This window comes from Acinonyx jubatus, chromosome B3 (genome assembly GCF_027475565.1).
Source record: "Acinonyx jubatus isolate Ajub_Pintada_27869175 chromosome B3, VMU_Ajub_asm_v1.0, whole genome shotgun sequence".
Lineage (NCBI taxonomy): Eukaryota > Metazoa > Chordata > Mammalia > Carnivora > Felidae > Acinonyx > Acinonyx jubatus.
In genome coordinates, this window is record NC_069386.1 from 12906361 (window position 1) to 12929682 (window position 23322).

The 23322-nt window shown below is 41.9% G+C and overlaps 1 protein-coding gene across 12 annotated transcripts in view; it reads left to right on the top strand.

Moving 5' to 3' along the window:
* The window catches only part of MCTP2 (multiple C2 and transmembrane domain containing 2), a 243461-nt gene that overhangs the window by 127550 nt on the left and 92589 nt on the right, over nucleotides 1–23322 (top strand). For all 12 annotated transcript variants that reach the window (XM_027067969.2, XM_053223601.1, XM_053223606.1 and 9 more), the window contains 2 exons: nucleotides 14872–14974; nucleotides 17354–17456. In XM_027067969.2, the coding sequence (XP_026923770.2) occupies nucleotides 14872–14974; nucleotides 17354–17456 (206 nt within the window). The remainder of the gene's footprint in view (nucleotides 1–14871; nucleotides 14975–17353; nucleotides 17457–23322) is intronic.

The window sequence follows — 23322 nt, forward strand, 5'->3', positions numbered from 1 at the left end:
CGCTTTGAAGTGATCCGATGACAAAGCAAAATGTCTTCATGGGGCGCCTGGGTGGCTCAGTTGGTTAAGCGTCCGACTGCGGCTCGGGTCATGATCTCCTGGTCTCGGGAGTTCAGGCCCCGCGTTGGGCTCTGTGATGAGAGCTCAGAGCCCGGAGCCTGCTTCGGATTCTGTGTCTCCGTCTCTGCCCCTCCCCCACTCATGCTGTCTATCTCTCATCAATAAATCAACTTAAAAACTAAAGAAGAAAATAATAATAAAACTAAATGTCTTCATGAGTGAAAGCGTATACACACAGCCATTATGCTCTTTCGTATATTAAGGAGGGCACTTGCTGTGATGAGCACTGAGTGTTGTATGGAAGGGATGAATCACGGGATTCTACTCCTGAAATCAAGGTAACACTCTGCGGTCCCTAACTAGACCTTAAATAAAACATTTGAAAACAAACAAACAAAAAACCCAAATAGAGTAATAGAAGAACAAAAAAAAGATGCATTTAAGCAGGTTTTTTTCCACTTAACCTTTTTCACAAAATAGTTTTTTTTTAAAATAATTGTCTTTCTTTAAAAAAAATTTTTTTTAATGTTTATTTTTGAGACAGAGGGAGACAGAGCGCACGTGGGGGGAGGGGCAGAGAGAGAGGGAGACACAGAATCTGAAACAGGCTCCAGGCCTCTGAGCTGTCAGCACAGAGCCCGACGCGGGGCTCGAACTCACGAACAGTGAGATCATGACCGGAGCCGAAGTCGGATGCTTAATCGACTGGGCCACCCAGGCACCCCTCAAATAATTTTCTTATGGTTAGGTAACATACCAGTCCATTTATTTGGCTTTCAAATATTTTCGTGGATGATTAGTGCCATTGCTTTATTTATTAAATTTCTGAGAAATTTTGACTAGAGTACCTCAGAAGACAAATCCGACCCCCTGCCTTCACTCCTTGCCGTGCTCTGTTCTGGAAGCATTTCGTCCTTCACAATGTAAGAGGATGTGGTGGTTGGTAAACTTAAACCTGGATGTGCGTCCAGCTGGTGCTTCTCGGAAACAGTGGCCAAAGTCTCGGCCATGGGACCACGTTGCAGTTGACGTGGTCTTATACGCAATTTCTCTTGGTACTTCTTGAACTTGAACTTTTAACTTTTTTTTTAATGTTTGTTTATATTTGAGAGCAAGAGAGAGAGAGACAGAGCATGAGCAGGGGAGGGGCAGAGAGAGAGGGAGACACAGAACCTAAAGCAGGCTCCGGGCTCCAAGCTGTCAGCACAGAGCCCAACATGGGGCCTGAACTCACAGATCATGACCTGAGCTGAAGTCAGGCACCCAACTGACTGAGCCACCCAGGTGCCCCACGAACTTGAACTTTTAGACAGAGATACAGCAGACATGCTTTGTGCTGAGTTATGCTGGACTATGAGGAGAGTAATCCAGACATTCCAATGTCTGATCGGAGGGAGACTCTCCGTTGATTGCCAAATTAACCCATTGTGCTAGCAGTTGAGACACGATATGGCAAGTGCTAATTACCAAGAAAATTGATAAATACAAAGAATATTTTACAGCATGGTTTTCTGCGTGGACAAGGTATTGAAGGACCCATTCATCTCCTATTTTTAGAATGTGGTCTACTCTCTTCTACACAGAAAGTTCTATGTGACAGTCGCCTCTGAACTTTTGAGACTGAGGGTGAGGAAGATCCAACTTTGGAAAAAAGAATTTTTATTTTATTTTATTTTATTATTTTTAACATTTATTTATTTTTGAGAGATAGAGACAGAGCATGAGCAGGGGAGGGGCAGAGAGAGAAGGGGATATAGAATCTAAAGCAGGCTCCAGACTCCAAGCTGTCAGCACAGAGCCCTATGCGGGGCTCGAACTCACGAGCTGTGAGATCATGACCTGAGCCAGCTGCCCCAGAAAAAAATAATTTTAACTTTCAGCACTGTATATTACAAAAATGATGGAAAATATAAACGTAGTTGTTTTTTGTAAAGGACTTCTCCTTCCCCTCCCTCAAAAAATGAACCAATAGAAATTATTGCTGTATAAGCCACGGGAAATAAGGTGATGTTGATCTTAAGGAAATACCCAGTGAGAAGATCCAAAAATGGTATTTTGGCCAATATGAATTAAAGAATTTGGGGGGTTAAAGATGAAATATTCAAATGACTACTTCGAACATTCATTAATTTAGTTGCAAATGTTTATAGTCTCATAATTGATTTAGAAATTTTCCTTTCTTAAGAAAGTTTAAATAAAAAACCTTTTTTTTTAATTTAAAAAAAATTTCATGTTTACTTATTAAAGAGAGGGACAGAGCATGAGTATGGGAGAGGCAGAGAGAGGGGGAGACACAGAATCCGAAGCAGGCTCCAGGCTCCGAGCTGTCATCACAGAGCCTGACGTGGGGCTCAAACTCACGAGCCATGAGGTCGTGACCTGAGCTGAAGTCCTATACTTAATCGAGCCACCCAGGCACCTCTATTTTTTTTTTTTAATTAATGTTTGTTTATATTTGAAAGAGAGAGACAGAGACAGAGCACAAGCAGGGGAGGGACAGAGAGAGAGGAGACACAGAGTCCAAAGCAGGCTCCAGGCTCTGAGCCGTCAGCACAGAGCCTGACGTGAGAGTTCAGACTCATGAACTGTGAGGTCATGACCTGAGCCGAAGTCGGATGCTTAACCAACTGAGCCATCCAGGCGCCCCAAACTTTCCTTTCTTTAAAACTTTTCCAGTTTATGAAAACACTTAATTCACCCATTTCACATGTGCCTTTGACATTAGTCGTTTAATGATCACTACAGCACATTTAGAGCATCCACTAGTTTTCCGGAGCCGATTATTTTCCCTTCAGTCTGAATGTTTCAAGATAGTACTTTCTGAATCTATGATTGCTGATGTCTCAGGAAATGTTGTTGCAAACACAAGAACTCATTCGTGCCTTAGAACAATATTTTCAGAAATTCTGTCTGTAGTTGCGTGTTTTTGAATCTGTAGGAACTAACTGCAATACATTAAAAGTTTTTCTTTTAAAAAAAAAGGTTTTTTTTTTAAAGTCTTGTTTACAACTACAGCCGTATGTGGAAACACATTTTTAAAACCTCCTTTATTTCACCCGTCCTGACGGGTACCCTTTTTGTGTCCCCCCAAACTAGTATTTATGGAGGTGTTTCAAGTCAATGTTGCTTTTCCAAACAGTATTTTGACTATTAAAGTGAATAAGAGAGGAACGTAAAAAAAAAAAAAAGGCCAGGAGACAAAGCAAAACTCTCTCTTCAGAAGAATAATTTTGGGGGGAAATGTTGTCATTTTGTCATTTTCTTTATAGTCAAGATTCTTGTAGATAGTTTTGGAGTGGCTGAAGACAAGTACCAGAAGATTCCAGTCACAAAAAGCGGTGGTTACAAATCCAGTCATGCTGTGTGGTTTGACTAAATGCCCTGATGTTTCACTGTCTCTGTATTATTTATGGGAAAATTATCACTCGGAATTGAAGCAAAAGTTCCTTGTCATTAGCTAAACATGTCTTTAGACCATATTGATCTTTATTTTTAGAACCAAATTTCACAGTCTGTGTTCTTTATTGGCTGGCAGGCTCCTGTGTGAATCCTCTGGTCTATTCTCAACCAGGATATTGCTTTAGGGCAACAAAGTGGACCTAATGCAGAGAGTTGTAAAGCAAATTTTCTATATGAAGAAAAGAAATGGACTCAGACTGCAGGGAGGTAGCAATAGCGATGTCATTAATACCTGCAAGAGGTTAGCGTCTGTATCATATGGTGGGGACTCACACATTATCTATTATTATTGTTACCAATTCAATTGCTATGTGGTGAAAAACGCTGTCTGCTGGTGAATCAGAAGAGGTATGTATACCCAAGATTGTCAGTACCAGAAACATTTAAGAAATAAGTAACCAATTATACCCCACGCCCAGTCTTTTCCAGCCTGCTGTACTTTATAAATGAGCAGTTCTATGGCAGTGGCTCCGGAAACAAAGCATTCACTCCTGCAAATAAAAAAAAGAAATGTATTTACTCTGAATAACCAGGGGCGTTCTCAGAGAATGGTCATCATTTTAGACAGTACAAAAGGGAACTTTCCTACCTTCCTACTTCTGTTTCCTACTTTTTGATCATTCTTTTTTTCTTACAAACAATACTGAATAACCACAATAACGGATGCTTTAAGTTTGTTTTACAGAAGATTCCGGGAGAACATCGATAAAGCTAACGTTCAGGGAGAGATCTTGGTAGTATTGTGTATGGAGGTTATTAAGAGTCTGCAGAGTACAGAGTACATGTCCTAGAAGGGCGATGAAGGCACTTGGTAAGCCTTCTTGTCAACGGTTTGCCCATTTGGAAGTGATCTCTGTCTTAGCAAGGAGGACTTCAAAAAAGAAAATACTAACCGTGCATTGCCACTGCGGTCAAAGTATGATACTCTCTCTTAGTGGTTATTGGTGTTATGATTATCTAATCATAAAAAAATACAGCCTAATATTATAGAGTCATGAGAAGAAATTAAACTTTAGAGACATTAAATCCCCATTACTTTGCTAATATTTTAGAACATTGAAATAGCAGATGTATATATGATATACATAATATATATATACTTTATATACACTTTGTATATATAGTATATGTATATACATATGTGTGTATACTATCTACACACAAGCCTAATCACTAAAGTGAATTTCTTTCCAAACGAGAAGTAAAAATGTGCTTTTTAAATGAAGAAAAAAAGCGTACCTTTCCAAATGTGTTAGAAGATATTAATAATGTAAATTTACGTATATCACCAGTATTAAGATATTTACAAAAGATAAAGGCTTCAGTGCTCTAATGTATAAAAAAGATATTTATTAGTTTTGAATTCACGCATTCTTTTATAAATATGCCATCCTGTTGTGTGATGGAACCGATTCAACGCTCATATGTTTGAATTTATAGGTAGCTTGGTATTTTTTTTTTTTATGTCTGGCATTTGTTTGTATATAAGTGAGACGACGCTTAAAAAATCCGAAGTAATGTATCTTCTCTTGCAGTCGGTCCGTCTAAAATTGGTGAAAGACATTTTAATGTTCTCTACAGCCAATATTAGATGTGGATGGCCATAAGCAGTCGTTCTAATAGAAGAGCCTGTCAGATATTTTTATTAAAGAGTTTGTCTCACAAACCCCTTGAGCCCAACGTAACCTAAAATTTTTAAGTAATAGGTTGTCCATTCTGATGCTATTACTTCTGTAGTAAAGCAGGCCATAGCCTTGATTCACGAAACAGATGATAAATTGTACTTTGAGACTCAAGGTGAGGCTAGCTGTCGGTAATGCTTAATGAGACCCACATATGCCACTCAGCTGCTGCCAGTCTTAAAACTCAGCTGTTTTGAGAAGAAAGTAACCCACATTCTAATGAAGTGAGAGGAAGATTTTGTTCAGGACAGAGCTGAGAAATGATGTGTGCAACAGGTTCCCTCTATGGTAAAGCCCTCAGAGAGGGCTTTGCCCGGGGCTACATCAGATTCATGAGTTAATACCGTGGGGAAAAAAACAGAGTTTGTATCATGAAGGATAATAATGTAGGCGACAGACAAATAGAAAAATTGTTAAAGAACTGAATCTTTTCTCATCAGGTTTGTATTTCGGTACAAACGACAATGCTTAACCTACCTATTGAGAGAGCAACCACTGAAAAGTGGGAAACTGTTTACTATATGTTCAGCACACATCGGGAGGATTGTTCTGGAGAGCCTTATAATTGATAGACTATAATTGATAGACTATGGTGGGAAACCTGCTAGATTTTAACATTAAGGGGTTGCTTCCATGTTTCAGTATTGAAGCCATCATAACTACCATGTACATAAAGAAGGTACCTGCCAAATTCAACACCTAGTCGATGACTCTTCTTTTATATTCTCCGAATCAAGATGTGGGTTTCACACTTCTTCCTTCCTGTTAATTAAGCCTCCTCTTTATTCTTTACAATAATTCTTATATGTTGACATCCTTTCCCCTAGGGAATCTTCTAGCGGTAAGACTGGCTATTGTTCGGTCTCCCTCTGCTTCCTTCTTCCCTGTTACCACTGCCAAGGTGCCCCTACCCATTAAGAATTCTGGGCATAAAACGGGGGTTGTAGAAACGTAGGAGAGTTTTCTTTACCTCACCAAGCCAACGGTAGCAAAAGAGCATGCGGAGCAGCGTGGCAAGCCCACCTCCTTGTAGAATGACAATAAATAATGTAACAATGTAATGGAATACAGATCTCAATATCTCTCCTCTTTGTAGCACAATCCTATCTTAAGTCTTCGCGTTCTTGTCATGGTAATAATCTGTCCGCCATGATGAGAACCTGGGGAGGTATCTATCAAGAGACGAGGAAGGAACAGACCGGAAATACCATCTTGGCTCACACCCTAGAGTTACTTGTTCTCCGGGGACTTTTCTTGCATCCTTGCAACTTCTTTGGCACATTTTGCCCTACAAAACCCACCCATCAGAGGCAAAAAGCTTTCAAATATGTCTGGATCTTCGTGACTTCTTGGCAGTAGGGTTGCCACCTGGACCCTTTCTCTGTTGCCAGTGGTGATAAGACAACTGCCATGTATATATATTTGTTATTGTGAAGTAGCTTCATTTGATAAATAAGCAGGATAGGGTCCCCAATAGCACCTGATCCAGGAGAACAAAGATACATGTAATTCCCAAATCCCCACCTTCTTTCCGAGGAGCCCAATATAGCTTCCCAGTTGCTTTTAAAACTTGTGTCAACTAAGTCAGCTTGGTGGCGGATCTAGTGACCTTCAAGAACTATTCATTGAGTACCTACTGTACCTCAGACACACCCTTAAGGAACTTGGTGGCTCAGCCTTTCTCAGAGTTGCCTGTGGGGGGCAGCAGGTATCATGGAAGTGAATGAGGACTTTGCTCAAAATCTGGGTGGCGTTTCCAGTTCCCAGTGCCATTAGGAGGAGCTCTTGGTCTGTTGTTCCACACACAGGGATCATCTCTCCTGCCTGGGGTAGAGTTCTCCATTCATTCGGTGAATGAGCCTTAAGAGATTGTGACTCAGGGGTTAAGTCAATCGGTGTTCAATGCAATGACTTATTCGTCAAAGATGGAACTCAGTCCCCATTTTTTTACTCTTTATTTTTATGGTAGCTGCTTTCATTCTAATCCATATCTATTATGGTGTAAAACAGACACAGAAATGGAGAACTATTTTAAATCTTGGTTCTACCACATACTGGCCTTAGGTCCCCTTCCCCGCAGATATTTTGAGGGTTAATGAAAACCTACGTGAACGTGCCTGACACATATTGCATGTTCAGTAAATACTATTTCCATTTTTTATTAAATCTATTTGAGTAGATTATCGTTGATGTGGAGAATTCCAAAGATTATTGTCTTAATATTTTGTTTATAATTTTCTATCAAATAACATCAGAAATACCAGGATTTCTCATCCCACTTGGCTTTTCAAGGAACACTTCGAGAAATCTAGTTACCGGTCTAAAATGTTTTTTCTTTTTGTTCTGTTTCTGCTGTCTGATAAAAGTAAAGAAAAAAAAAATGTGTCTCCTGGTAGGAAAATTCTTAATACTGGTTTAATACTTAAGCCACTTTAGTGCTCGCTTTCACATTTTGATAATCTGAATAATAGTTTTATCAATATAAAATACTTTTGCGAGGCTCATCAGTTTTTTTGTTACGTACAAGAGCGCTATTCTGAAAAACTATTGACCAAAACACTTCATTTAGATCCCACACTGTAGAGTAGAAATATTCCATCCATACGCTGCAATCATGACTTTTGAGTAGTTTCTATAAATTATTACATTGACTATGAATGTTTTTGATTGTTTTTTGTTTTCTTCAAAACATGACTGCTTGTATCAGAGGAAAAGAGTCTTACAGTTACCGTTCACTGGGAGTTTTAAGTCACCTGTCCATTTTCTGGTTTGTTTTCATTGTCTGTTTGAAGTTGTATCCATAGCAATACCTCTCCTCTTAAAGATGCCCTATTTTCAAAGGGACGACTGTAATTGCAATTTCTAACAGCCTTAACAATAGTGATTGAATGCTTTTAATTTCCTTGAGAACTATTGGATAGCTGGGCTCAAATCAAGACCAACTTTTTAAAAACACATCAAAAACTGTATAAATCTGTCTTTGGCTCGCCATCTGCTTTAATAGTCTGCCAAAGAACATGGGACTCTCGTCGGCGCAGCGTTTGGAAGTATGTGTAATATTTAGCAGTGTTTAAATTAGTAGGACCTTGAGAGTGAATGAACTCAGTGCGCTTTTGGCCTGCGAATTAACAAAGGAGTCACTTGGATCTTATTAGTTGGGTTCTTAGTAATTAATGAATTTTTTCAGCAAACATACCTGCTCTATGGGAGAGGCTGTGGTAGGCTCTGGGGATGTCTCAGGGAATAGGCATTGACCCTCGCTCCCACGTGAAGCGGCTAATTAAACCAGCAGGATCCACAGTTGATACTTGAACAGTAAGGGGCGGGGGTAGGAGCATTGAGAGTCTATACGGTCAAAATGGGCAAAAATTGGAATTTAACCCTTAATTTTTTAATGTTTGTTTATTTTTTGAGAGAGAACATGAAGCAGGGAGGGTCAGAGAGAGAGGGAGACAGGATCTGAAGCAGGCTCTGTGCTGAGAGCAGAGAGCCCAATGTGGGATGGGGTGGCGGGGGGGGGGGGGGCTTGAACTCCCAAACCGTGAGATCATGACCTGAGCTGAAGTCAGACGCTTAAGAGACTGAGCCACCCAAGCGTCCCGGCATGTAACTTTTAGCCTACTGTTGACCTGAAGCCTTTTTGATAACACAAAGAGCTGAGTAACACATACGTGTATGTTATATGTATTATATACTGTATTTTTCCAATAGAAAATGTTATTAAGAAAACCATGGAAGAGAAAATTCATTTGCAGTATGATACTGTATTATCTATTTAAAAAAAAAAATCCACCTAGGAGTGTACCTGCACGTTTCAAACGTGTGTTGTTCACGGGTCAGTTGTAATGACAGTTGTACTCCTAAGGTCAACAACAGGATGCCAAGGTTCATTAAAAGGACACCTGCCTGGTGTTCCTGCGATGTTTTAGCAAGGATGTCAGAGATGAGTTAGCACGGCAGAGGTAAAAGGAAAGCATTTTCAAACCAGGGAACAGCATGTTCCAGAGCCTACGGCGTTTTCCCCAGACCTGGAAGAAATCACGTGCCTGGAGGATTTTCAGGGTGCAACAGTGGAAAGGGGGAGATGTTAGGCAAATGGAGTAGACGGTGCTGGTGGGTTTTTTTTTTTTTTTCGAACTTGACTAGTGACAGGGGAATGGAGTCAGAAGAAGGAAAAATTCTTACGTCACTATTTCTTGTATGTTTTCTGTGTTTGTGCTAGAATAGTAGAAACGTGCAAATTTAGTTAAATAACATTTCAGCAAAATTGAGTCCTTCTCTTGCTCTGCGGATCTCGCAGCCCTAATATAGACCCGTCTGTGCCATGCTCTGGATGTCTGCAGCAGTGACGTAAGGACGTGGTCACCTGTGTGACTCCACCGAGGCCTTTCTTTGGATTCGAAAAGCTTGCAACCCACTCAGGGAGGCAGGACGTACTTGGAAAGTTAGACCCAGCACCAACAGAGATCAGTGTTTCTTCTTTGAAAGCCCCTTTCGGCTCGTAGCACAGTGTTGTTTACGTTGCCGGGATCATAGAGTATTTGTCGGATAAAGGAGCAGGTGCACCATGCAGTGAAGCGTCATAATTTTCAAGTTAATCATCATAGGGGTTGGGGGGAAAGGGGAGGCGCCATGGAGCCTCAGGTGGCAGAGAAAGTTCTATGAAGATGATGCATCTTGAACTAGGTCTTGGAGGTGAGTTGGCCTTCATGTTTTGGTTAGGACCAAGAGTTGGGAGAGCATTGCAGGGAGAGGTCATTCCACATGCAGAATAGGAAGCATGTCCGAGCCCCACATCTCTGTGTGCTGGTCAGGGGTGGGGGGAAAGACACATCAACCTCGATAATAGGGTTTGGGAATAGAGGGTAGATCCGGATGGATCGTGTGGGGTAAATTGTCAGAGAAGAAGTTTTTAAGATGAGCGCTTTGTACAGTATGCAGTGGTAAGGTTTATATGCATATGTTTGGAAACAAGGCGTGAAGGGAGGGTTTATGGCAATTTACTCTGGCATGGCTCTGTGGGCCTCCCCTTCTGAGCCATGATGCTTTACCCTTAACTTCAGGAAGGATCGTCCTCTAGAAACCCTTCCTTCTAATCCTGTCCCTTGTACTGATGAGTCTGTGGTGGCTCCTGGCTGCTAGATGAGAAACGAGAAATGAAGTTAAGTGAAAAGTACTAGTCATGGCCTTCAAGGCTTCAAGTTAATCTCTGCATTTATCCACCCACATCTTACATATCCTGATTGCCACCATTTATATTTATTTACTAATATTGTTAATTAATATTGTTAACATTTATTTATTATCTGTATCTGTGTGTCTATCTTGTTAATAAATTTAAGGCTGTCATCTGTCTCTTTCTCAAGATTAACCTATCCATTTCTTTTTTTTCAATTTTTTTAATGTTTATTTATTTTTGAGAGAGAGAGAGAGAGAGAGAGAGAGAGAGAGCACGAGTGGGGGAGGGGCAGAGAGAGAGGGAGACACAGAATCCTAAGCAGGCTCCAGGCTCTGAGCTGTCAGCACAGAGCCCGATGTGGGGCTCGAACTCACGAGCCGCAATGTCATGACCTGAGCTGAAGTCAGATGCCTAACCGACTGAGCCACCCAGGCACCCAACCTATGCATTTCTGGCAGCCAAATTAAGCCTCCTCCTAAATGTTGGCTTCAAGATTCACTCCCACTCTGGAGCGCCTGGGTGGCTCAGGTGGTTAAGCATCCGACTCTTGGTTTTGGCTCAGGTCCTGATCTCACAGTCATGAGATCGAGCCCCGCGTCGGGCTCCGTGCTGAGCGTAGAGGCTGCTTGGAATGCTCTCTCTCCCTTTCTCTCTGCACCCCGCCCCCTGCCCCAGCAAATAAATAAACATTTCGAAGGAGATTCATTTCCACTATGAAATCTTTCTGGACTTTGACCAACCACGCTAAATTTCTTCGAACTTGCGGTGCCTCTTCTGCACAAATGGCACCAACATTCCGCACCTCTTGATGTGAGGACCGAATGCGGACCTGCCTAAAGCACGGTTATTTGCCCAGAGCGGAAGGAGCCTGGTGGCTCCCTCCATCTAACACCTGCCACCAGGAGCCAGGAATCCCCCTGCGGCGCTCTGTCCCTGCATCGGGACATTCCTCGCAGGGGATGGCAGGGACTGCGTGCCTTGGGTGTGCCTGCATCAGCCCCGTTCAGTGAAACACAAGACTAAATACGGAACAGGAATGCACAGACGTGGAACGTGAGAAGTGTACGGAAAATACACAGTCGCAGATCAGAAACGGGACAAGTCTATCTCCTGGCAGGGAGCAGGAGGGAAGCTTTCACGGAAAGGGTGACATTTGCTGAAACGCAGAGATTATTCTGAGAGTCCCTTAAAGGTAAGGACTTGGCGGTCTCTGGTGCATCGGGGCCTGGTTCCGAAGTGCCGGGAGCAGAGTGGGGGCTTAGTAAATGTCACGTGAACGATGGGACCTCTAAAACACATTTATTACTTGCCGTTGAACTTCCGCACCTGATAGAAAGGTGAAGTTATTTAAAGGAGAACCCCCTGCTTGCCATTCCAGGGCTATAAATGGATTGCGGAGTGGTGTTGAAAACTTTTGAGCGCAGGGTCCTAGAGGAGTACCATGCAACTGAGTCGCCAGTGGCGGGACCGTGTCGAGGTGACGTGTGTCTGGATGTAGAAGAGGTCATCTAGGTGTTTTACCTGTGCAGCCAGGTGGAGCAAAAAGCAAGTAGCGCTGTCGCAAGTGTGTGTAGGTCAGTTTGCCCGGTGTGTGTGCCCAGTGCCATGGGGAGAACATTTGGGCGTTTCACGTATTACGGGAGATCACTTTTTTTCTCCCCGATAAATACATCCATGATGGAAATTTCATTGAAAGCCCCCAGATACCCGGAACCGTGTTAGGGAAGGAAAGCAACCCAGAAAGGATAGATGAACTACTCCATAAATGTGTTTATGTCTTTGTTTCTTCTTCCTCCTCTCTGCCTGTTTATACTGTAATATTAACAAATGCAGCGTTTTAATGAGCTTTGACGGAATTACCTTCGGAGCGTTGGTGCGGTATGTTCCTTGGAGACGCATAACTGAAGTTCCCAGTTTCTGGAAGGAAGTCTGTTCCTCATTAGCTGGGACGGCTAAGAGTGTGCTGGCTCAAGAGAGGGGGCCACAGCTCCAGCCCACCTGTGCCTGCACAGGACCGGCCGTGTCTCTGCCCTGCTGTGGAGTCACCCCAGGCTTTCATTAAAAGTGTCAGGTGGTTTCCCTGGAGGGACTGCTGATGCAATGTCATGTGGGTGTCTCTGGAGGAGCAGTCCTGACACCTACTAACAGTGTGACAAACGGTTAAGTAGCTGTTTTGAGCCCAGGTTGAGAGCTCCAGCATCGTCTACTTGAGCGCTCAGCGGGGAGCTCGGGTTCTCTTTCATGTTCATGGTTGTTAAAGAGGCAGTCTGGAGTCCCTCCCCACCCAAAACCTACCCGCCACCCTGACAAACACGCTCCCCGAGTAAAACTGCCTGGAAATAAGCAAGACTTTACTATTATTATTGTAATTATTATTATTATTTTGCAAGATGTAGATGGGTTTTTGTACTGGTTTGATTTCGGAACGCGCCCCCTGGAAATCTGGGGAGTTGCCCAGGGCACGTTTGGGAGAAGAGGTCAGAGCCTCCTTGCGTTGACAGGAGGTGAAAAGCCATCACCTCTTTTCTGAGCTCTGGCATTGAGGACCCCGGTACTTGGCTAGGCGGGAGCAATCCGATGCTTCCTCCGAATCAGAAAGCACTTCTTGTGTCAAGTGTCGCAGAGGAGCAGGAGTAGAGAATTCATATTAGAGGCAGCCACACCAGGGGCCGGTAATAGGAGCATCTGGGAGGCTAGTTTTCCCGGGAAGCAGAGGCCCCACCAGACTTTTCCTGGGGTGAGATACTGACTGAGGGTCTTGTGCCTGAGTATGTCGAAACACCCTTTGGTTTCTAGTGACTTTCAAGCCCCGATTTTCCCATCTTTGTGGTGATTCTGAGAGCTGATACTAGTTTAGTCAATTCCTTCTCTGTTAAATTTAGACGGGGGCCGTTTCCATGTTATAATTGACAACCCCGACTCATCCATTTATGTCTCCACGGCTTGGCCATTGTCTACTGGCCACTGAGATCATGGCATTGACTTAGAAGCTTTGGCCAGGCACCAAGTGTCCAGACCACTAGTCCGTTGAATGGAATCTCCTGTTTAATAATGACTTTTAGCATGCATCTTCTTTTTTTTTTTTTTTTTAATATAATATTCATGCAGACTCCTTCACATGATGCACAGTACCTCAGAGCTCCTGGTTATTAAGTTAATTAGATGTAGGTTCAGTGACCTAAATGGTAGGCCAGTAGGTCAAGAGGCCTGAGTACTCTCTGCATTAGACCCTGGCCTGGGATTCCTCGACCATTTGTTGGAGAGCATCTGTTCTTATGCCCCCAATTAATTTAGCACGCACCGCTTTGTAGAGTGTCACTGCTGCAGAGGCCGGCGATGTGTTCGTGTTGTATGGACATTATAGAGCCATCCATTCTGTCCCTGACAGTTCCGATTCTAGATCCCTCTACCAAACCTAACAAAAGGGGAGAGCGTTTCTTTTCTTCTTTCTTTCTTTCTTTCTTTCTTTCTTTCTTTCTTTCTTTCTTTCTTTCGACAGTAGCTTTCTGGGTTCAGCTTTGGATTTGGGATTTTCTAACCTTTTATTTGTTTATTTATATTGTCTTTTGGAGGATATGTGAGGTGGGGTGGCAAAAGAAGAGGTGAGATGAGAGAAGTAAGGGGCAGGCTTCATTTCTTTTAAGATAAAAACTTTGAACTTGCTTTATGGAATTCTACTTTCGCATGTTTTCGAGCAGCAAAAATGCAGCATATGTGTTCTCATAACGTACTAAATGTATAAGATCATAAGTGTTCTTGGCCACTCCCTGCAGAGAAGTTTTACCTCCTAAATAGCCCTGTTTATACTTTTTCTCCCTTCTCTCATGATCATGAAGAAGCCCATAGGTTATCCTAGGCTTTTAGCTATAGCAGGGTAATTATCTATCTATCTATCTACATTTTAAATGTGTATTTATTTTTGAGAGAGCCTTAATGGGGGAGGGGCAGAGAGAGGGAGACAGAAGATCCAAAGTAGGCTCTGCGCTGACAGCGGTGAGCCCACTGTGGGGCTCGAACTCATGAACCATGAGATCATGACTCTAGCCGATGTCGGATGCTCAACCGACTGAGCCACCCAGGCACCTGTAAAACAGAAGCTCCTCTCTGTTTGCTGCCTACATTCTCCTTGAGTCGAGAAGAGCTTCTGTTTTAAAACAAAACACAAAACTGGACTCCCTCACCTGCCAGATTGACACCTGCTCCTATGTGACCTGTGTGGCCACTGGCTGTCAGTCCTGCATCTGGGTTGCATATGAGTCCCTGTCCATTAGGTGCTCCTCTTCTGGCGCGTGTAGATTCTGTTGGTGTCCTGAATTCCTACACAAGACATGCTGGAAAGAGATGCTCACTTTTGCCCTTTCAGCGAGCACAGTCTTACTGGTATAAGGTGCATGACTTTTATTCACTTGTCCTCTGTTACTTTTGCGATTCATTTATCTCTGACCAAGGAGAGTCCTTGGCCTTGACCAATGTCTTGTGTTCTCTTTCCAGGGAAGAGCGATCCTTTTTGCTTGTTGGAGTTAGGCAATGACCGACTTCAGACACACACCATTTACAAAAACCTCAACCCTGAGTGGAACAAAGTTTTTACATTGTAAGTGCTTTAGCCTCCAGAATATCAAGGAGCAGTTTTAACTTAGAGACCAGTTAGCCGTGATATGTTTGGGGCAGGCTGGGGCTCCTGAGTGGAACGTTCTGTCCATTTTTATGAGCGAAGGATGAATCTTATTATTTTTTTCCTTCTAAACACCTTTTATCCTTTCATTTTATGGAGTGTTAATAATAGATAAGGCCATTTGGAACTGCAAGGGAGTGTTATAGGAGACATTTGTAAGGTAGATCTTTCAGTAACTCAATTAATCTGTTAGTAGGTGGAAGCTTCCATATATCCAGACAAATTCATTCCTGAGTTAAAGCAAATTACACATGTAGATCTGCCTTAAATTCAAGTTTATGTGTGACAACATTATTATAAGGCCTAAAGACTTGTATTATGCCAGAGTCTTTTTGAAAATACAAGTTTTCTGTGATTTCTCAAAGAGTCCCAAAGTCTCCTTGAATTCCAGTTTGTCTGAATGACCCCTGCTCCACAGGGATGCCCTGTCTACTCTTTCAAATTCAGGAATTTAGAAAGATGGATTTATTTCCTGGTTTGCTTTAGATTCTGAGGTGCCTGGGCTTCAAGGGGAAGCACCTGTTGAATTGGGGTCAAATGATAGTTCACTGCCCTTACAATACTGAAGAAATGTTGGGCTTATAACCGAAAGAATACAGTTTGAATGGAGTTGATGATTTCCAAGTAGAAAGTTCCCAAGGGTCGAAACTGAATTCACAATCAACAAACTCCCAACATACAAAAAAGTCCGACACCACGTGGTTGCACAGGTAAATCCTACCAAACAATTAAAGAAGAGTTAACACCCATTCTTTTCAAACTTTTGCAAAAAATAGGAAAGAAGGAAAACTCCCAAATTCATTCTATGAGACCAACATTACCCTGATTCCAAGACCAGATAAAGACACCACAGAAAAAGAGAACTAACTATAAGCTAATACCTCTGATGAACATAGATGCAAAAATCCTCAATAATATATTAGCAGGCAGAATCCAACAATACATTAAAAAAAAACACTCACCACAATCAAGTGCGGTTTATTCCTAGGATGCAAGGATGGCTCAATATTTACAAATCAGTTAACATGCTATATCACATAAATAAGAGGATAGAAACCATACGGTTATTTCAATAGATGCAGAAAAAGCATTTGACAAGGTACAACATCCATTCATGATAAAAATCCTCAATGAAGTAGGTTTACTCACAGCATCATACTTAATAGGAAAAAAGGAGAGCTTTCCCCTAAGGTCAAGAATAAAACAAGGATGTCCCGTCCCACCGCTTTTATTTAACTAAAGTTATTTATTTAACTAAAGTTATTTATTTAACTTCCTGGAAGTCCTAGCCACAGCAATCAGACAAGAAAAAGAAATAAAAGGCATCCAAATTAGTAAGCAGGAAGTAAAACGTTCACTATTTGCAGATGACGTGATACTCTATATAGAAAACCCTAAAGATTCTACCAAAAACCTACTGGAAGTGATACATGAATTCAGTAAGGTTGTAGGATAAAAATCAATATACAGAAATCTGTTTCATTTCTATACGCTAATAATGGAGCAGCAGAAACAGAAATTAATAAGACAATCCCATTTATAATTATACCAAAAATCATAAAATACCTAGGAATAAACTTAACTAAAGAGGTGAAAGATCTGTACTCTGAAAACTATAAAACATTAGTGAAAGTTCCCAAGGATCTGTGAAAAGTGGATTAACTCTCCTAAGCCAGTTTGCACATTGTCATATGAAAGATTTTCTTGTTTGCTCAACACATTGCTAATGACCATGACTCCATTTTTCATCAGGGGTGATGTCTGGTTTCTGGTCAACGTAAAAAATGTTTCTAAATATGCATGGGATTTTTAGTATTTTGCGTTTCAACACTAGGAAATTTTCTGTAAATCTCAGCAAAAGTGATTTTCACCGCCTTTTTTTTTTTTAAGGGAATTCTTCATTAATTTACTTTTTTCTTCATTAATTTGAAGACCGTCTTATTGCTTATTTGGAAGCTACTTTGAAATCACTGTCCTTTTACTCTCCTCATTCTGTCTCTTATTCTTTATCCTCCTGTTTCTTTAATAGTCCTACCCTCGAGTGCACATATGCATGGAAAATGTCAGAGTAAAAAAGTTGACTTTTTTTTTTTTTTCACAGGGATGTCTGAATCTTCCATGATGGAAGGTTTGGGAATAGAGTTCAGTTTGATTTAATTTTTGGAATTTAATTAAATGGTAGTTTTATACTCTAAGGGCATACAGGCTTAATTAGTGAAACCGTGTGTTCAGATCTTCATGGAACAGACTCCACTTACGTGTTTTTGTATATAATAGGTGGTACATTTCTTGTTTCAGTCCTATTAAAGATATCCACGATGTTTTGGAAGTGACAGTGTTTGACGAAGATGGAGATAAACCTCCTGATTTTCTTGGAAAAGTTGCCATTCCCTTGCTGTCCGTAAGTTACCGTTGTTAATATACAGTTCGTAAGTCATTTTACGGTTGACAGGTTTCTATGGTCTAGGGTTGTTTTATCTTTGTCAGTCTGGGGGGGGGGAATCCCCCCTGCTATAGCAGGAAACAACTATTTTATTCCTCATCCTTTTCCAGTATTTTCAGTAGTTTCAGATATAAACTAACATAATCTTCTCTGTGTCAGTCAAATATTGCTTTGACCGACAAAAACCTTTCGACTAGTCTTCCAATTTGTTCTCAGTCTTTCCGTCCTAAGGCGGGAGTTTCTGTTTGGTTTCCGGGAATACAGATCCGTGACTGATTTTCCATTCGTTAATGAAAAACATACACGTATTTCTATATTACCTCCTCACTGCCCATTTCTTCAAAGATTAGTTGCTGGTAACTGCCAAGTGGTTCTCAGCTCTACTGAAGACCATTTTCTCAAAAGTTCTCTTTGCCTTCATAGTAGTTAGGTTTGCTTTCAGTCTCAAAGGATGCTTTGCGGAAGAAAGTAGAGAGCTTCTTTTGGAAAAAGTGCCATTTCAGTTAAAAGGTAACATAACAGAATAAGCAAAGAGATGAATGAAAAAATACCCTAAAAAAGTCAGAGGAGAAAGCACCAAATAATGCCTTTACATGGACAAAGGAGGGAAGCTGTGCAAAGACTGCATTTGACTTCACCTATTAATTGGACATTAATGTTTATACCAAATGTATTCTTCCAAAAGAGAGAATTTTAGTTTTTCATCCAACCATAGATATGTTTTCTTATAGAGATGTTATGGTCTTATTAGTCCATAAGGCTTTATTTATTTCTTCCCAAAGACTTATTTCTTCAAACTGTTAGTACATTTTTTAGGAGGAGAGGTCTTTAACCGTGATATTAGACTAGCTCCCATGATGCCTACAGGGGGAAGGAACGCTGCATCCCTCAGTATCTTTTCTGGTTAATTTACCTGGCGTTGAGCGCCTGGCTAATTTCTCGCCAAATTCTCTTCTCCCCAGTGTTCCTCTAGGAAAAGGGGTGAAGCCGCTGTCCTCTTGTAGATTTGGCTCCTGCCAAATGCTCAGACCCATCAGTAGTAGAACACTGACTCTCAGGGACGAGAGGGCAATTTGGGACTTTTCTCTCTTTTTATTACAACTTTGTCAGTTACTCCTGAAGGAATACATGTAACGAGAGCTTAGGACCCAATTTTAGAGGGACCTAAAGGGACAGGAATCAGAGACCCTTCTTTACAATTCAGTTTCCTTTTCTTCTCAATTATTTTGGGCAGGACAGAGATGTTTCTTTTCTTGTTTTTTATTTATTTTTATTTTTTTAATGTTTGTTTATTTTTGAGAGAGAGAGAGAGAGAGAGAGAGAGAGAGAGAGAGTACAAGCGGGGGAGGGGCAGAGAGAGAGAGAGAGACACAGAATATGAAGCAGGCTCCCAGCTCTGAGCTGTCAGCACAGAGCCCGACGCGAACCCACGAACCACTAGATCATGACCTGAGCGAAGCCGGACGCTTAACTGAGTGAGCCACCCGGGCACCCCTCTTTTCTTGTTTTTAGAGATAAATCCACAGTAACGTGTTATTCTTTGCTGGGTAAACACTACATGGTGTCATTTTTAACCTCCCTCTATTTTACACGTGAAAGTTTTGTGTCATTGGTCTTTCTCTGATACCAACAAATTGACCTACTTTCTTCCCTCCCATCCTCCCTTGTAATGTACAGTGTCTCCGTGCCGTTGGGTTAGATCTAAGAAGTTACCTCTGCCTAAATCAGGTTTGTGGTTTCTCAGCCTTAAGTACCATTGACATTTTGGGATGGGTCGTGGTCTGTTGCAGGGGACTGTCCTGTGCATTGTAGAATCCCTGACCTCTACCCCCTAGATGCCAGGAGCACCCATCCACTCCTCACTGTTGTGACAATCAAAGATGTCTATAGACATTGCCAACTGTTCCAAAGAGGGGCAAAGAGAACCACTGACCTAACTTAATGCAGTTTTCAAACTGCGTCCTTCAAGATGCAAAGTAGAGTGATTTATGAAAGACTGTTTAAATGCAAGGAGCCCCCTCACCCTCTTAACTTTTTTCTGGTTGCCGATAAGCTGCCCACGGTCTATTCATTTGTTTGAGGGATAGTTATCAAATGTTCAGTTTGTGCCAGGCATTGTGTTAGGTGGTAATGCTCTAAGAAGGACCGCAGTGAAGGTATCTTCTCCCCCGGAACTTGTATTTGGTTGCAGGAGTCCATAAACAGAACAAACAAATGAGCAAAAGGCAAGACAACATGTTAGGTGGTTAAAAGGTGCCATGTGGAAAGCAAAGCAAGATACGTTCCGAGGATATGTTTGGGGAAGGGGCACAGTTTTCCATGGACCGACCAGGGAGGGCCTCGCTTCGGGGGGGACATTTGAATGAGAACTTTAAGGAGGTGAGAAAGAAAGCCGTGTGAATATCTGGGGGAACTCTTCCAGCCAGGAAATCTTCCAAATCCAAAGGCTCTAAGGCAGCGCCCTGACTGTCCAATTCCAGAAAGATCACGGTGGACAGTGTGGATGGAGTGGAGTAGGCTGGGGGCAGAATCACAAATGTGGAGCAAGACAGGACACAGGGGCAGAGTGACGCGGGAAAGGGGTAAGACTCTGACAGTCTAAAAGTTTGAAGGGCTTTGGGTCTTTCCTAGTGTCGATGGGAAACCACAGGGAAGGTTCAAGCCGGGGGGGGGGCGGTGCTTGCTGTGGTTTACACTCTCTAATTCTGATATTAAAGGACTCTGGCACCCCGAGAAATAAGCCCAGATCTGACAGTTCTCTGCCACGTAAAGTGTAAAGGCAGTGTGGCCTGGGCCACGTTCTCAAGAGGGACTTAAGGGCCCGGGAGCGTTGAGTTGAATACGTTTCAGAAGCTGCCCTTCGGTGCGGCTGTTTCAGTTCAGACTCATTTCCGATTGTCTGACTGACGAATCGGGCAAGTGATCAGATCTTATGGTGGATCTATTTTGGCTCCTCCTGATATGCGGTGGCCCACCTGTTCCATGCGCTCTCCAAACAAATTCATGCTCTACCTAAACTGTAGAGGTAGATATGATAGAAAAAAATGCCATAACCCTCAGTATCTGTAACAGGCAAATTTTAAGTTGTTCATTAATTCAGCAAACATTCAGTTTTTGAGTAATTCTAACTTGTGTTTTGGAGAATATATATATATATATATGTATATATATATATATGTATGTATATACATATATATATATGTATGTATATACATATATATATCATATATATGTGTGTGTATATATGTATAATATATATATATGTTTATTTATTTTTGAGAGAGAGAGAGACAGAGCCTGAGCGGGGGGAGGGGGGACAGAGAGAGAGAGAGAGAGAGAGGGACACACAGAATCTAAAGCAGGCTCCAGGCTCTGAGCTGTCAGCACAGAGCCCGATGCGGGGCTCGAACCCGCGAACCGTGAGATTATGACCTGAGCCGAAGTCGGACGCTCAACCTACTGAGCCACCCAGGCGCCCCAGAAAATGTATTTTAACATTTATTTAGATCTGTGTTTTTCCCTTTATTTAATATCTACTGAATAATGCTTAATTAACACGTCTTGGGCTGTGCATTTATAATACATTAAATCATTAATTCTCTGAAAACCTCATGTGGCAGGCTTTATTATTATTATTATTGTTATCATTATTATTACTGCTATGGACAGATGAGGAAACGGAGGTACGGGAAGGATCCTGTTGCTGGTAATTAGTCGGGGCTGGATTTGAATGAGGCAGTCTGATGTCAGAGCCTGGGGTCCTGAGAGGAAGTTATACTTCCATGGTGCGTACCTGTTACGTAGACATCATGCCGAAAGCAATGACCAGGATGTGTTTTGTGCAGCCACTGGTCTCAGTGCCATAGGGTGTGGACGGGTGAGACGCAGAGTTGAAGACTGGCCCATCTTGGCTGATGCCTGTGGAATGAATGCACAAGACCCCAAATACCTTTTTTTCTTTATCGAGGTATATTTGGCACAGAATGTTGCATTAGTGTGCAGGGTGGTGATGCGACCAGCCTGTATGGGATGCCACCCTCTGTCACCGTACAATGCTGTCACAATAGCATTGGCTGTATTCCCTATGCCGTACCCTTCATCCCCAGGACTTCCTCGTTCTACCCCTGGAAGCCGCGGCCTCATGCTCCCCTTTACCCATGTTGCCCATCCCCCACGCCCCCCCTCTGGCAGCCACCGGGTTGACCTCTGTGCTCACACAAGCCCTGAAACACGAAGTGCTGAAAAGAAGGAAAAGAAAACGCAGAGCGGGAGGGATGGACTTAAGTTTAGGAAGACTTTAGGAAGTGGGGCGTTTGAGCTGGCTTTACAAGGAGGCTGGTGTTGATGATGTGCTAAGTGCATTTCAACCTGTTAAATAAAAAGCCTGTTCTGAAGTCACTGTATCTTTGAATCAGGGTGAATGGGCCGACTGACCATGGGCTCATTTAAAAAAAATCCACGTTCTAAAATCAGTGTATCTGTTAATGGTGGCAGAATTGTGCAAATCATGTACATACGTTTAGATACACAGAATCCAGGCCAGCGGGTCACTCTTCCATATTTTTCATTTTTGTTCAGGTCCTCAAATCAGGTAGTTGCTTTTTGAATGGCTACATAGATAGGGAAAACTTTTTACTCATTAAAAACAGAAAATTGCCATCAGCAGGGATTATAATCTGAAGACTTCTAATCTGTGCCCATTTTTACATTATTCCAAGCATCTTCTAATCAATAACATAGTAAATATGCATTAGAAAACAAAGCACATTTTAGAGTTTTAAAATATTTCCAGCATAGACACTATCTGCTCATCATTATCCGATTCAGTTAGAGTTATTTAACATTTCGATCCATAATCAAGTGATTCGCATTGGGTCCTGAAAATCAAGCTGGGTTCTTCTCATCCAGGAACATTTCTTTTTCTTCAGACCTATGGTTAGCATTTCAGAATTATGGAACGGGCCCACGTAGGAAGGAAGACTTAGAAAATCCACTTCCTGCAAAATAGGAAAAGCATCTATCTATTTATTGTTAATTCCTAATATCTAAGAGAAGATCGTCTGTCATTTGAGGAGGGTCCTACGTTTTGATACAAATTTGAGACCTCTTGGGCAAGCCATCCCAACAGATGCAGTGGAATTCATGATCAGGAAACATAGGCTTTGTGCAGCCCGTGACAGTCTCTGTGAATCCATGTGCACGGGAATGAGCTGCACCAGCAACGGCTTCACTTAATTAGCTTTATGGGACAAATTTTCTGTAATTGCTTGTACCAAATAAATGCCCATACACATCTTCATTTGCATTTCCAATTAAGTATTTGCCTGTTTCACCTATGATGGGTTTTGTGGATTGTAATGGACACAGTTACACAATCATATTTTTTTTCAAGTTAATGCTGAAATGTTGGCCGTTAAGATAAAGAATATTTATTTTTTAGAGTTTATTTATTAATTTTGAGAGAGAGAGAGAAAGAGAGTGAGTGCAAGTGTAGGAGGACAGAGAGAGAGGGAGAGAGAGAGAGAGAATCCCAGGCAGGCTCTGCAGTGTCAGTGTAGGGGCTCAAACTCATGAGCCATGAGATCATGACCTGGGCCGAAGTCGGATGCTTAACTGACTGAGCCACCAGGCACCCCAATAGTATTTATATTTTACTTTACATTAATGTATATGGATGTCTAGCCGCCTGAAGATTTTAGCGGGGCTAAAATGGCTGAAACACAAACACTCAACTCTCCACCCTGATATGTCCTTTGAAATAAATTTTTCAAAAGATAAAATAAGGCAAGTTTGTCTTATTGCCCCCGGACACTAGGAAAGGATA